The 14,520-nt window shown below is 33.9% G+C and overlaps 1 protein-coding gene across 1 annotated transcript in view; it reads right to left on the bottom strand.

Annotated features, from left to right (window-relative positions):
- Positions 1-283: 283 nt before the first annotated feature.
- The window catches only part of ANO6 (anoctamin 6), a 194,223-nt gene continuing 179,986 nt past the window's right edge, over positions 284-14,520 (bottom strand). The window contains 4 exon segments of the mRNA XM_049783882.1: positions 284-875; positions 4,763-4,868; positions 5,388-5,590; positions 10,958-11,163. Coding sequence (XP_049639839.1) covers positions 669-875; positions 4,763-4,868; positions 5,388-5,590; positions 10,958-11,163 — 722 coding nt within the window. The 3' untranslated portion in view covers positions 284-668.

The raw sequence follows: 14,520 nt of genomic DNA, 5'->3' as shown, positions 1-14,520 counted from the left end.
GCTTATTCCTGGCTCTGAACTCCTGATGGTGGTCAAGGCATCTAATGGGTGAGATCCCAGGCTAGAATCCTGATTAGCTGCAAGACAAGTAGGTGCCATATTTGTTATATTATTTTTCCAGCCCTCAAACTATATTTTGAGTTAGCTACTTATAATAACAAGAAAGCAATCAAGACAGTAGCATGTCTTGTCTTTAATGACAGTACTGGAAGGAAAAGCTTCCAGGAAAAGTTGGAACAGATCTTCAGAAGTTAAAAAAAAAAAAAAAAAAAGAAATACATCTAAAAGTAAAAATGTGTGTGAAACAGAAAGGAATAAAAGTTATCAAATGGAGAAAAAAATGAATCTGTTCTGATTTAGAAAGGATGTTTTTAAATTCATTAAAAGACTTTTCCTGTCTTACTGTCCATTTCTTACTGAAATTTCCTGTCTTACTGAATGGTAAAATAGAATTTTTTCTAGGTGATTAGTTTTATGCCCTTTTGATTTAAGTCTTACATTTTTCCAGTTCCTGCATCATTAGCTAAAACTGAAAAATGATCAATATGAAAATGGCAACAGTTAAAACTCAAACTTCTTAAAGTGATTTCACAGACATTCTTATTGTGATTCATAATATATTTTGACACAGTTAAATTTTTTAAAGTGCTTCTAAGAACATAAAGCTCTTATTCTACTTTTGGTCGAACGTTGTTATCTACTACTTCTCCTATCTTCTCAACTATGATTCCCATATTTTTTGTTATATCTTTGAGGTGATTCTCATGAAGAAACTTTTGGGTTAGGTATTTTTCTCTCTTGATTTTGCTCTCCGTGCTTTTTGATATGTCTGGAATTGCATATGATATGAAAAATTTCACAGAGTAGATGAGATGCTGAGGGAGAGAAAAACAAAAATATATCAATCACAACAAAATGGAGGGGAACAAAATAATTTCCACTGATTTTTTTCTGGCAATTATGGTGGGCATTTTACTTGTATACATTCTGTTTTCCTCAAGCTATGACTTTGTCAAGCAAATCTTGTTACTTTATATAACTTTTAGAAATATTTTAATATATAGAAAATAATACATTTAATATTATTGCAAGGATAGAACACTCACCGTGACACTAAAATGTTGTATATATATTTATGTATATTTATGTATTATATTTAATAATTAAATATATTATATTATTTTATATTATTTTATATATTATATATATTTATATATAATTATAAATATATAATGCAGGGGTGGCGAACACGCAGCTCTCGGGCCACAAGCGGCTCCCGGCCAAAATGAATGCGGCTCTTTGCCTCTTATCATTATTTTGTATACTGTGGCTCTTTGCCAAGCTTAGATTTTGTTCTGCTGCTTCTGAGGAGGGACCTCTGAGGAGAGATCTCCGAGCGAGAGTCCCACCCCCAGGCTGCATCATCTGGTCTGGTCTCCCATTCCTCGAAAACAACTGCACGGGCCAGCGAGCGGGGCACCCGTGTGTCACATGTTGGGTCACATCTGGCCATTAGTTCTTAGTGTGGAGGACACAGCACACCCTCACCATCACTGTAGGATTTGTACCCTCACTCAAAATGGCAAAATGCAATATGTGTTTAATAGATTATTGTTAAAATAACATGCTTTTCCACAAAATAATCATTTTTCACATATATTTATTGATTGATCTATTTTTTGACGTCTTTATTTTAGTGTAGATATTGGAATTGATGTCTCCAATTTTATTTTATTTTATTTTATCTTTCACTTTCTTTTTGCACTCTGGCATGGTTTGATTCCAGAACCAAGACTATTGTGTGGTGCTTGTCTTTATTGCTGCTGTGCTCACTGGATATTTAATTTGATATTTCTTTCTGTATTGTTGCGGTGTTTCAATTACCTTTTTCATGTCCTCTCTCAAACTGAGGTTGGAAGCCTCTTTAGAAGGACTTCGCCCATTTTCAGCTTATTTGATTTTTTAAAATTTTTTACCCCATTCTATTGCTTTTCTTTCCTTCAAACAAAACCATATAACTCGAATTATCTAGCTCCACCTCTCAAATAGAGGGGGAAACAAGGGAGGGTACCAGGACCAAACAGATATATGATCACTAGTAGTAAGCTAGACAAAGAGGGGACCACCTACTCTAGCAGCCCGGGGGGTGATGGTGGGGTATATGGGTTGCAGAAAGGGAACTGGAATGGGGGGAGGACATATTTGGTGATGGGTATTCCCCTGATTCAATGTTAATATGTACCTAAAATACTACTGTGAAAGATATGTAAGCCAATATGATCAAAATAAAAATTAAAAAAAAATATATGCTTTTGTGTGAGTGTTTGTTTTGGCAAGTCACTGCGTGTTGTGCCTCTCTGACTCTCACAGTTTAAAATTTTGGCTCTTTGTGTTGAACTTGTTTGCCACCCCTGATATAATGTATAATATATACTATATATATATATATATATATATATATATATATATAAATATAAACACGATCCTATCGTGAGCTTATATATATAGTTAGGAATAATTGAATTATCTTGACACCCTCTGACAAATGCGTTGCTGTGAAATCACACAGTGCAATTACACAAATCTAGATGGAACAGTTTATCATACATGTAGGAAATTGGCTTGAGCTCTTTAAAACCATTACATATGTTGTCAGTCACTGTTGAGGATTTAAGTAATACATGATAATATGCACATCATTTTCATTTATGTTTGAAAAATAACTGAACAAAAGATGCACTTTCTAAAATAATACTCAATTTTGCATGACTTAAATTTCTTTTAGAGATTTCCAATACTTTTGTGTGTAATTAATCTATTCACTCTTTGCTTCTAGAGGCTATCCCACTGTGTGAATCCACTATATTTTGTTTCCATCTCACTATATGGCTTTGTTCTCCAGTTTTGTATTCAAATTTCTGGTGATTTAACCCTGGAATACATCTATCTACAAGAATTTCTCAAGAGTGTGTAACAGGAAGTGGTACTGCCTCGACCTCATCTAATAAGATTTTCTTTTTTATAAGATGGAACCAAAGTATTTTCCAAAGAAGTTATACCAGGGGGTGGAACAATAGTACACTAGGTAGGACATTTTCCTTGCATGTGGATGACTTGGGTTTAATTCCTGGCATCCCATACAGTCCTTCAAACACTGCCAGTAGTAAATTCAGAGAGCAAAGACAAAAGTAACACTTGAGCACCACCAGGTGTGGCCTCAAAATAAAAACTAGTGAACAAAAAGTAGTTAAACCAGCTTATACTGCCATCAGCAGTATGTAATAGCTTTCAGGTTTGTATTTTTTAATATCAACACAGCAATTATGTGATTTTATTTTACATTCTCTGGTAACTAATGAAGGCAATGAACTTTTTATTTATTCTATTCAGAATCCCTCATTTAGCAAGGGAAGAGACAATACACAATAATATAATCATTGGGCACTCTATTCCCTTAATGTTGTTGCTTTTAATTTTCATTGTTAAGAAAATACTCCTTTCCCTACATTTGGGGGTGGGTATTGATCACACAAACCAGGCTTAGAGCTTACTCTTAAGGTTTTCTGCCTAGGGATCACTATTGGCAGTACTTGGATACTAGACGTGCAAGAGATTCAATGTGGATTGGCCACATAGAAGGCAACTCCCCACCTTTGGACTATCTCTCTAGCATCTAGATCTTATCTATTGTATACAGCATGCTATCTATAACATACAAATGTCTTTATTATCCATTCTTTGTAATATTAGCTGGGTTTATTGCTCTTTGAACCAATATTATTTATTTATTCTGGAAAAAGGATAGCCACTAACTTTAAATATTGTTTCTATTACATTATTCATCTTGTTTTTACTACTTAGTCCTATCTTCCATATTGCTTAATTTTTCATACTTTCCATTTTTAATATCTCTGTGAAGGTTAGGGGGCTTTTAGATTTATCTTCCAATTCTCCAATCTACTCTTCATAGTGGCCTAACTTTCTGTTTAGTACATAACCATTTAAACAACTAAGTATTTTTATTCTCGAATTTCTATTTAATTTATTTTTTTTAAATTGTCTTCAACTTCTGAGACTTCAGAATTTGACAGCTGTTATTCATCCAGAATAAGAAATAAAGCGGTAATAATCATGAACAACTTTGTAATTAAGTTGGTTGTAATGTTAAATAAAAGAAAAAATAAGAAAAGGAAAGAAAGCTATCCAGATCAATTGTCAACTGGTAGCTTCCTTAGTCTATTTTAGTAGTAGATAATTTTAGAGATGTAAAAAGTACTGGAAAAGGTACACTATAAAAATAGGTTATAAACATAATAATATAACATTTATGGAAGAAGTCACTTCTTGTCCTTCTTAAGTAAGTCTCTTCATAGTCTAACCTGGAGCCTGGTGACTCAAATTAATAAAAATCACTTAATCACTTAATATTTAATCAGATAGTACTGATTCCCCTCATACATTATGCTTTGTCCTGAAAACATACAGCTTCATTTAATTAGAACATCATCAATATTATCAAGAAAAGTCTGATTAACATATATCTCAAAATAAACAAGAGATAAAGTAATGTGCATTTTAAGTCACAGTTGACAACACAAAGTTAAGAATATCCTAAAAAAAAAAAAAGAAAAAAAGAAAAAAAATTGGAAAATGCTCACTTAAAATAAAATTTCTCTTAAATTGTTAAAAACAAATAAAGAAGAATAGGTATGAAAAGAAAATTAAAGGTCTTATAACCTATGTTAAAATGTAGTTCTCCTACCTCCATGACAATGATAAAAGCCAGCTTGGCTGCAATCACGTGCCAGTAGTAAATGTTGTGTTTATACTGTTGTTCGTGTCCAGGAGGGTTACGGAAATCACGATACCTGGAAACACAGTGAATGCATGTTACACAAAACATTAAAAAGGTAAAATTTCACCAGCAGTTTAATCTGGTAACAAAACTGTGAAATAATTGTTCTAAATGTACTGTACTTAACATACAATAGGAAGTTTTCCAGGGTTCTGGGGTGGGGTGAGAGTCTAGAGTTCTAACAGGCCCTACCCAGGGCCCTATAACATTGAGGGGAAAAACCAACAACAACAAATGGTGCATACAAGACACATGCCTAATTCCTGAATTACCTTGGTTCCCATATTATTTCTTTCAGGACTTCTTAGTTATCTTTATTTCTTATTTCTAAGGTTTTTCTCCTGGATAAGTTAATCTGTAATAATTGAAATACTAATCTTTAACCTTGATTTATTTATTTTAAATGTCTAGTCTTACGTTTACATTAACTTCTGTATCTTATCTTTTAAAAAAATTTCAGTGAGAAGAAAGCTGAGGAACAAAATAATTTTTAGAGATTAAATGTATTTTCAAACAAGTAACTAGAACTTGCCTGCATGTGGTGTAGTTACCAAGTACAGAATCAGAATCTCTCCTACTTATTTTTTTGAAGTCATTGATGTTGAAGTAGGAGAGGGTGTTGTTGATATAACCTTCCATTGTATAGGTAGAGTGGTTTCCATAGGGAGGGATGGAGAAGGACCAGTAATATACCAGGCGAGGGATCATGTCTGATGTAAAAGCAATGATCATAGCCTATAGAGTAAAAAACAATAAAGGGTGATAGATAATTCAGACCTTTAATTACTGTGGTTAATCAAGATGGCAGAAACATTGTTCTATTCATTTTGATATTAGTTTTTGAGCTACGCCCAGTGATGCTGAGGGATCACTTCTGGTGGTGCTGGAGGGAATCATAGATGGTACCAGCATTGAAATCAGGATCAACTCTGTATTAAGACAAGGAACTAACAAAAAAAAAAAAAAAAGACAAGGAACTTACTCCACATACTATTTCTCCAGAAGCCACTTTATAAAATTAAACATTCATAAGTGTTCATTGTTTTGGTCAAATGGATAATATATAGTGAATATCCTAAAATTTCTGAGTGGCTGTTTTTAAAAAAGATTTTGTTCATTTTTTTCTTCAGTTACAAAGGAATATCCAGAATTACATCTGCAACTAAAAAAGCAAAGTAGACTATTTTGTTTCTTAAGTACAGAAAAAATGTATGCTATAACATAAAATAAGGTATTATTGTTAACTTAAGAATTGATTTGCACATATTATATACAAATAAGCATCAGCAAAAAATTAAATGAGTTTACTTGATATAATTTCAATCTTTTATGATAGAGAAAACCCTTCCTTGGGCTGGAGAGATAGCATGGAGGTAGGGTGTTTGCCTTCTATGAAGAAGGATGGTGGATCGAATCCTGGCATCCCATAGGTTTCCCGAGCCTGCCAGGAGTGATTTCTGAGCATAGAGCCAGGAGTAACCCCTGAGCACTGCTGGGTGTGACCCAAAACTAAAAACAGAAAACCCTTCCATATTTTAATATTAAGGTTAATATTTTGAAAATAATTTATTTTCATTTAATCCTTTCTTCAATAATTGACAAATAGCTAGTATTTTATCACATGACTCTTAAAAAATCAAATAAAAGCTTCATAAATTATATTTTTCCTTACTTTAAATAAATAATGGCCCTTGAATTCATATAATTTCCTTGTTTAGACAAGTTAATCAAAGCCTGATTTATTTAGGATATACTAATACTGTTAACATGTTAAAGCTATGTTAAACTGTTAACACATAATAATAGAAGTTATTCCTTCATTAATAAGAATATGTTAATTAGGGGCCAGAGAGATAGCACGGTGGCATTTGCCTTGCAAGCAGCCGACCCAGGACCTAAGGTAGTTGGTTCGAATCCCGGCATCCCATATGGTCTCCCGTGCCTGCCAGAAGCGATTTCTGAGCAGATAGCCAGGAGCAATCGCTGGGTGTGGCCCAAAAACAAAACAACAACAAAAAAGAATATGTTAATTAATTTTAGTAAAATGTGATAACATGAAACTGTATAAAGTTGGTCCATACACAAGTGTCTAAACCTTTAAACTTACAAGAGGTTAGATAGATATTATCAATAATTTAAAAAAATTAAAAGTTTATTTAGTATGTTCCCAGATTAAGGGAATAAATGTAGATTAATCTTCATTGATGGATTCTATGAGTCCTTGTCAGGTGTAAAATAGACATTTGATAAAACATAAAGCTATTATAAATTAGATGACATTTTCCTACAATTTGAGCTTTAAATTCTAATACAAGAAACTTTTATTGGTGGTGGGAATGTTGCACTGGTAATGGGGGATGTCTTCTTTATGACTGAAACCCAACCACAATCATGTTTGTAACAAAGGTGTTTAAATAAAATATCACTAAAAAAAAAAAGAAACTTTAGAATGAAGAAAAAGTAAGGAATAAATTTAAACCTAACTTAATATGGATAAACAAGTTATATGATTCCACCAATAATTCAAGCAGAAAAACACATAATTTTGTACAACATAATTTTTAATAGTATTCATTTGACCATATGGTTTAGAAACAGTAAGACCACAGTCAACAAAAAAATATTCTTAGGCAGGGAAAAACAAAGTAAAAAAAAAACCCACAAGTACAAGGCTTTCTACTATACAATTTTAAAAAGAACATCAGGTTTGTAATTTCCTATGTAATGAAATATTGATATATTTATCTATTTATCTCTATCTCTGTGTGCGTACGTGGGTGGTGAGGTCCGCTGTCAATATAAAGGCAGAATACATTTTTTAATATAACAAAATATTAAATTTTCCATTATCATTTAACTCGACCAGAGCTTTTTGTAGAATCACCTGCAGATGTGCTTCAGGAAGCTACAAATATTCTGAGAAGGCAGATAATTCTATTGTCTTTTAACAAGATACTTTTTCCTCCTGAATTGTGCTACTCTGCGACAATACTGTAAATGCACAAATAAATGCAGTGTGCTTCATTTCCCATGCTGTTCTGAACACATTTTCTATTTGTATCAAAAATGAATTAAAATTGGTCTTCACTACCAAATATTCCAACAATGTCAATTCAGATTATTTATTGAACCAGCAACTTCAAAATGAATGTTTTTATACCAAACCCTAGCTTGATATCCTCATCTTTTCTTCCTGCAATTAAATGTCATTCCACTGTGAAGTGTTAGTTTTTTGGGGGAGCATATTAGATTGTGGAGGCTCACATTAAATAGATAAGGTGATGACATACATACATATTCCATTCTTCTACAATTATGCAAAATTTTGGAAGCTGTAACAAATGCTAATTCTTTGGAAAAAGGGGATTGTAAATAGTTTATTCAACATCACAGGGTTATAAGATTTCTCAGGGTTAAAATAAATAAAGCCTAACCTTTAAGAAAAAAATTAACAAGGTAAGAAGACCAATAGTTTCAATTAGCAGACATGTGTATACCTGGATTTGTTTATACCACACTGTTCATTCAAAACAGTCATAGAAACATAGAAAACAATAGAAACAATAATCCATCTGTGCTAATTTAGTGGAGCCATGCTATCAGTATTAGAAAAAGGTGTCTAACATAATGGAATTAGAGTGTTTAAATAATATAGAATATGAGTGAACTGAATTTTCTGGTTAGTTGAAGGTCAAACGACCTTTTAGTTTCAAACCTTATTCTTAAAAATTACACATATCTGCCTTGTCTAGTGAACAACAGATTCATTCTTCTCTAAATCTGGTACTTGAAAGATCTTGCTGTTATATTCTAAACATCAGATTCTATTCTGCAGCATGTGAATATTAAATATTGAATAGTGTTTTTGTGTGTTATTTGCAACATTCTCCAAAAAGTAGAGCTATCGTATAATTTAGATGCACTGAGGGTTCTTGGAGTTAAAATACCTGGGCTCCTGAAAATGTGTTTTGTTATATAAAACTGTAACAATGGCATAGAATAAATTTTAAAATTCTATGCTTCTACTGCAGAGTTTATCAATGAGTAATAGGCATACCAATAGAACTGTAACTAATATTCCACAAGGACCAGGTTATATCTGTATCCTTTGCAGTGATTCTATGAATTCCCTAACTACCCTCCATCGTATATTGTGCATATAAAGCAGTTCAATTTACAAAGGATAAATCTGCATTGTTAAGTCCCAACCGACCGACCTAGGGTCATGAAGGTTGGAAGTTGTAGCTTAGCAACTTCCCTCACCAAGGAGCTCAACCTAAAGAGGCATGGAATTAATTTCATTCTGTTGGAGACAGAACTTGGGGTAAAATGGTTTGATAAAAACTATTTAAATTGGGAAAAATATTTTGGGAGAATCATGATTTGAGAATAAAATTACCCATGAAGTGGGCAACAAATTTTAAGGATATTTCTATGCAAGAAGACTTTTTGGTGGATTGGCAGAGAACTCCCAGGTGGCCTAGAGTTAAAGTGGACGAAGAGGAGAAGGGAAAGCAAAAAAAAAAAAAAAAAAAAAAAATGGAAGAGAAGGAAAGGAAGAGGTAGATGGGTAAAGAAAGAAGGCAAGTTGAAAGGAAAGGGAATAGTAGGAAAGAATAGAAAAGATGGGTAACAGGGAGAGGAGAGAAAGAGAAGGGAGATGAAAGAAATAAGGTAGGAAGTTAGGAATGTTAGGGAGTTAGGATTTGAAAAGGAGGAGAGAAAGAGAATCCTATAGTGAATCATTTGTAAACAACTTACTTCTGGTCGTCAGTTGGGGAAAACACAAGGTATGGAGTCTCTTAGCCAACGAACAAGGAGTTATGGGAGAGCTATGACCATATATAAACCTACCTTCCTCAAGAAACTTCTCTAAAAGGATCACTATGACAATCGTAGTGGCAATTGCTCACTCTAAACAAGAATTGAATACTGAAATGAGGCAAATGATATGCACAATACCCTTTTAGCAATAGTATGTGAACCAAAATACCTAAAAGGAAAAAAATGGAATTGTCTGCCATACAGGCAGGCTGAGCGGGAGAGGGAGGCTGGGAACACTATAGACACTGGTGAGGAGATGGTTGCTTAAACATTGTACAAGTGAAACTCAATTATAAACAACTTTGTAAGTTCGTATCTCACGGTATTTCAATGTATTTAAAAAGATTTTTTTTTTTTAAAAAAAGAAAACACCTCTAGGGGTTAGGAAGGTAATATACAACTGGGGCTGCACAAAGTACTTATATCTCATGAATAATTAATATTTTAATCTGGTATTTTGGAATAAATAGTGAAATATGCTAGAATTATAACCCTTAGAGACCTCACACTTTTAATTTGGCGATTCCCAAAGTGGGTGCTATTGCCCAAGGGGAGTGCTGGAATGATCACAAGAGTGAAAGGTGGAAGTGGGTATTTTCTCTCTGTTCTCTGAAAAGGGAGCAATAGGGTTAGATAATGTTGGGAACTCCTGCTCTAAATGGTTGTATTTCTACCTATGTTGTAAGAACACTACTGGATATTTCCTTTTATTGTCATATTGGATTAAAAGAGCTGGTACTTATTATTACTATTTTCATGTCTATGTAAATGTAAATTTCGGTAAATATGAAGCAATAGATTCCTTATCACATATGGTTAGCAACTGCCTTGGTAAGAGATTTTGAGTTAGAAGTGAAGAAAATGATAAAGTACATTAGAAGACAGTAACTTACAGTTCTAGTAACTATGTCATTCCGAGGGTTAACAGCATACTAATCTTCCTTGTGCTAAAAACAATGCCATTCTTGGGGCTGGACTGATAGCACAGCTGGAAGGGTGTTTGTTTTGCACGTGGCCAATTTAGGTTTAATCTCCAGCATCCCAATGGTCCCCTGAGCCTGCCAGGAGTGATTCCTGAGTGCAGAGCCAGGAGTAACCCTTTAAGCACTGACGAGTGTAGCTCATAAACCAAAAACCACCACCACCAACAAAAAGCCATGCCTATGCAGCAACTCTAAAAAATATATATTTTATAAATATATTTAATAAATATATATTTATATATAATATATATTTAATTTTTATAGTCTTTACCCTGTAGAGTCTAGATGTACTCACATTGGTCACTACAGCCATAATTGCGATTCCTTGCATGATGGGTTGCCATGCTCCGATGTCTTGGGCTTTCTCTGGCACCATGCGTCTATATTGGGTAGTCATTTTCCATGCGTCCACTCTTATTTCCAAGATATTGTTCACCAGAGCCAACAGAGGAGCCAGTGGAAAAGATGCCACAAATAAGGTGACAAATCCAAATTGAATAACTGTCAATGAAATGGATATATATTATGTTGTAGATGGAAGTTGTAGATGGAAGGAAAACATAATTTCTTCTTCTCTTATGAGAAAGAGAAAGGTGAAATAACAACTAAATCCTAAAGAGAAAAACCATTTAAGACAATAACTTTTTCTTAGGGGGAGAAGGCTTAGACCACATCCAGTGATGCTTCTGTACTACGTAATCCTCGTAAGATGGATGATGCCTGAAGGATGCTAACATTTGAACCAGGGCCAGACACATGCAAGGCAAGCACCCTATCTGTCACTGAGTCCTCATAAACTCAATTCTCAACATTAAAAAGAACCCAAACAAAACACAAATATGAAGCCTCTGGAAAAATTAATTATACCCCGTTTCTGGCATACTTAGTCCGAATACTATGTTTGAAAATCTTTAATCAACCAATTTCTTTTCTCTTTTTCTGGTAATAAGCTCAGGACACTTTGAGCATATTATACTCAGAGCATATTATGTATTTTCAACATGGAAAAATTGAATGTTGGAAAAGATGATTCACAATTTGAGATTTAAAACATCTGTGGAGAGTCTGGAGTGATAGTATAGTGAGCAAGGAGCTCGTTTTGCACATGACTAACCTGTATTCAAATCCTAGCATCCCAAATAGTCTCCATCCCATGTTTCCATCAAAAAGTGATATTTGAGCACTGAACATGGAGTAAGCCCTGAGAACAATTGGTGTGGACACTTAAAAAAAACTCACAATAAAAATAACAACAAAATCTGTGGAAATAACTAACAAGTTAAAAAACATTATAAAATGTGCTTTGGAGAAACCTAGACTTCAAGAATATTGAATGGAATATGCTGATATATCTGAGATACATCAGAAACCACATAAAATGACAAGTTTCTCTTATAATTTTTATTAAATATTTTTATTTAAGACATTGTGATTTACAAAATCATTCATAGTTAATTTTGGACATATAATGTTTTAGCACCAAACCCACCACCAGTGTTAACCTCCCTCTACCAGTGTTTCCAGAATCCATCCCATACCTTCCTCATGAGCCAGCTTTCTCCTATTAAAAAAGCTACCTTATTGAATTTGGTTATTAAAGTTTGGGTCTAATGATTTCATTGCTGTTGACACCATGGTTTAGAATATTTCTTTCCCTCCTTAACACTACCAATTCACCTCCGTTATTAAACATTTGCCTTTCTCCTTCATTCAATTTCTTTACTTTCAGTCAGTAGGCATAGCGGACCCCCACTTAAGCCATTGCATTCCTTCATTTGCTTATTTTTGTCATATATGAGTGAATATCATCTTGTATTTATCCTTCTTGTTCTGTTTTGCTATATTTCACATGATATTTTTCAGTTCTATCCATATTGCATCAAACTGCATCATTGCAACAATCATTATTGCTATGTAGTGTTCCATTGTATGTATGTAGTTCATCTTCATGATCCACTTGTCTGCTGTTGAACATCTAGGTTGATTCCAACTCTTAGCTATTACACTGAGTGCTGCATTTAATAGTGGTATGAATATATCCTTCTGAATGAATGTTTTTATTGTCTTGAGGATATATGCCAAGAACTGGAATTGCTAGATAATATGGCAACTCAATTCTGAATTTACTGAGCATCATCCTGTTTCCCATAGGGATTGAAATTTCCATAGGGATAAAAATTTTCTTTTTACCAGATTCCAACCAACAGAATGTTTCCAATATTCTTGATATGTGCCATCCTCACTAATGTAAGATAGTATCTTACTGTCATCTTGATTTAGATTTCCTTAATGAAAGTGATGATGAGCCTTTTATTGTTGTGCCTGTTGGCCATCTGTTGGTTCTCATCAGAGAGGTGTTTGTTTATTTCCTTTTTCCATTTTATTTCCCCTTCATTTTTGAAGGAGGTGTTAAAATTTGGAGGGTAATCTTTGTGAGTACTTTGCATACCCTAGTATCAACTTTTTTATCTGATGTTTTCTTAAAAATTTATTAACTTTTTAATTTATTTAAAGATAATGCATCACAGTTAACATTTTGATCACATTTTCCAGATAAGTGAAAGCAAAGGTAATGAAAAAAATAAAAATAAAAATAAAATGGAAGAGAAGAAAAAATAAAGAAAAAAGAAACTGTACAGTAGCTAGCACATTTGTGAAAATTACTTTATCTTCAATGAAGTCTTCGATACAATAGCAGAACTTTAAGTATACTCTTGTTAGCTGTCCATTTTGTTAACCTGGGGTGTTCCTTTAGGAATGACAGAATCAAACATATGAAGTTGTCCAGATATTTAAGGTACTATTACTGATACTACAACTTTTAGGGGTATGTACTTAATTAGCTGCCTTGAAAACATGGAGACTACATTTATGGACATGGTTACAGCTGCCTGGTTTCCTGGAAGAAGGGAGATTAAAAAAAAAAAACACACTAGTTGTAGCATATGAAAAAGTTTCCATAAGATGATTCTTGGAATTGTATTTAAAAGTGTTTCCTTAGGATTGTTCTGTGACTTTTGCCCCACCTAACCCTTCCAGGTGGGGCGCTGTGGAGTTGGCAATAAATAGCTTGAGGGACAGGAGTGAGGGGTCCTTCTGTGAAAAGCTGCTGGCTGCAGGAGGATTCTCTGGCTCTCCTTGCCCGATCTTTTAAACCCTATCGTTCTTGTCTGTGTGGATTATTACTTGCTGCGGATAAATATTACCAAGGCCTTCCCCCGAAAGGGGACAAGGGGATGGGAAGTAATTTCTCATTCTGGGGACTGTTCTGGGATTCACAAATACCCAGCCAAGATAACGGCGAAGATATCTTGCAACTAGTGATATCAGCCAAAAAACAGGCATACCTTAGGGAGCGGTCAGATCAGTGTCCCCGAAGGGAATTGTAGAGGGTTAGTGATGAGGCAGGAACATCTTGGAAATTTCATATCTGTTGTTTTGAGTGAAAATATTTTCTCCCACTCAGCTGTCTGTTTTAGTTTTAGCATGTTTCTTTTCCATAAACATTTTAGTTTGATGCAGTCTCATTTGTTCAGATTTTATTCTGTAGCCTTTGTCATTGGCATCATATCCTTATACTTTTTTGAGGTCTAGGTCTTAAGAGCATTCTGCCTATGTTTTCCAAAATGTACTTTATAGATTCAGGTCTGTTTTCAAAGTCTTGGATCAATGTTGAGCTAATTTTTGTGTAAGGTTTGAGACATTGATCCAACTATGATTTCTGACACATGGTTATGTTCTTGTTAAAAATTAGTTCATAATATACTGGGAGTTTGTCATTAGATATTGTATTCTGACCCATTTGGTCTGAAAGTCTGTCTTTATTCAAATACAGTGCATTTTTTTTTATCACCATGG

The sequence above is a fragment of the Suncus etruscus genome, chromosome 11, assembly GCF_024139225.1.
Source record: "Suncus etruscus isolate mSunEtr1 chromosome 11, mSunEtr1.pri.cur, whole genome shotgun sequence".
NCBI lineage: Eukaryota > Metazoa > Chordata > Mammalia > Eulipotyphla > Soricidae > Suncus > Suncus etruscus.
This window is presented reverse-complemented; position numbering and strand designations above follow the sequence as displayed.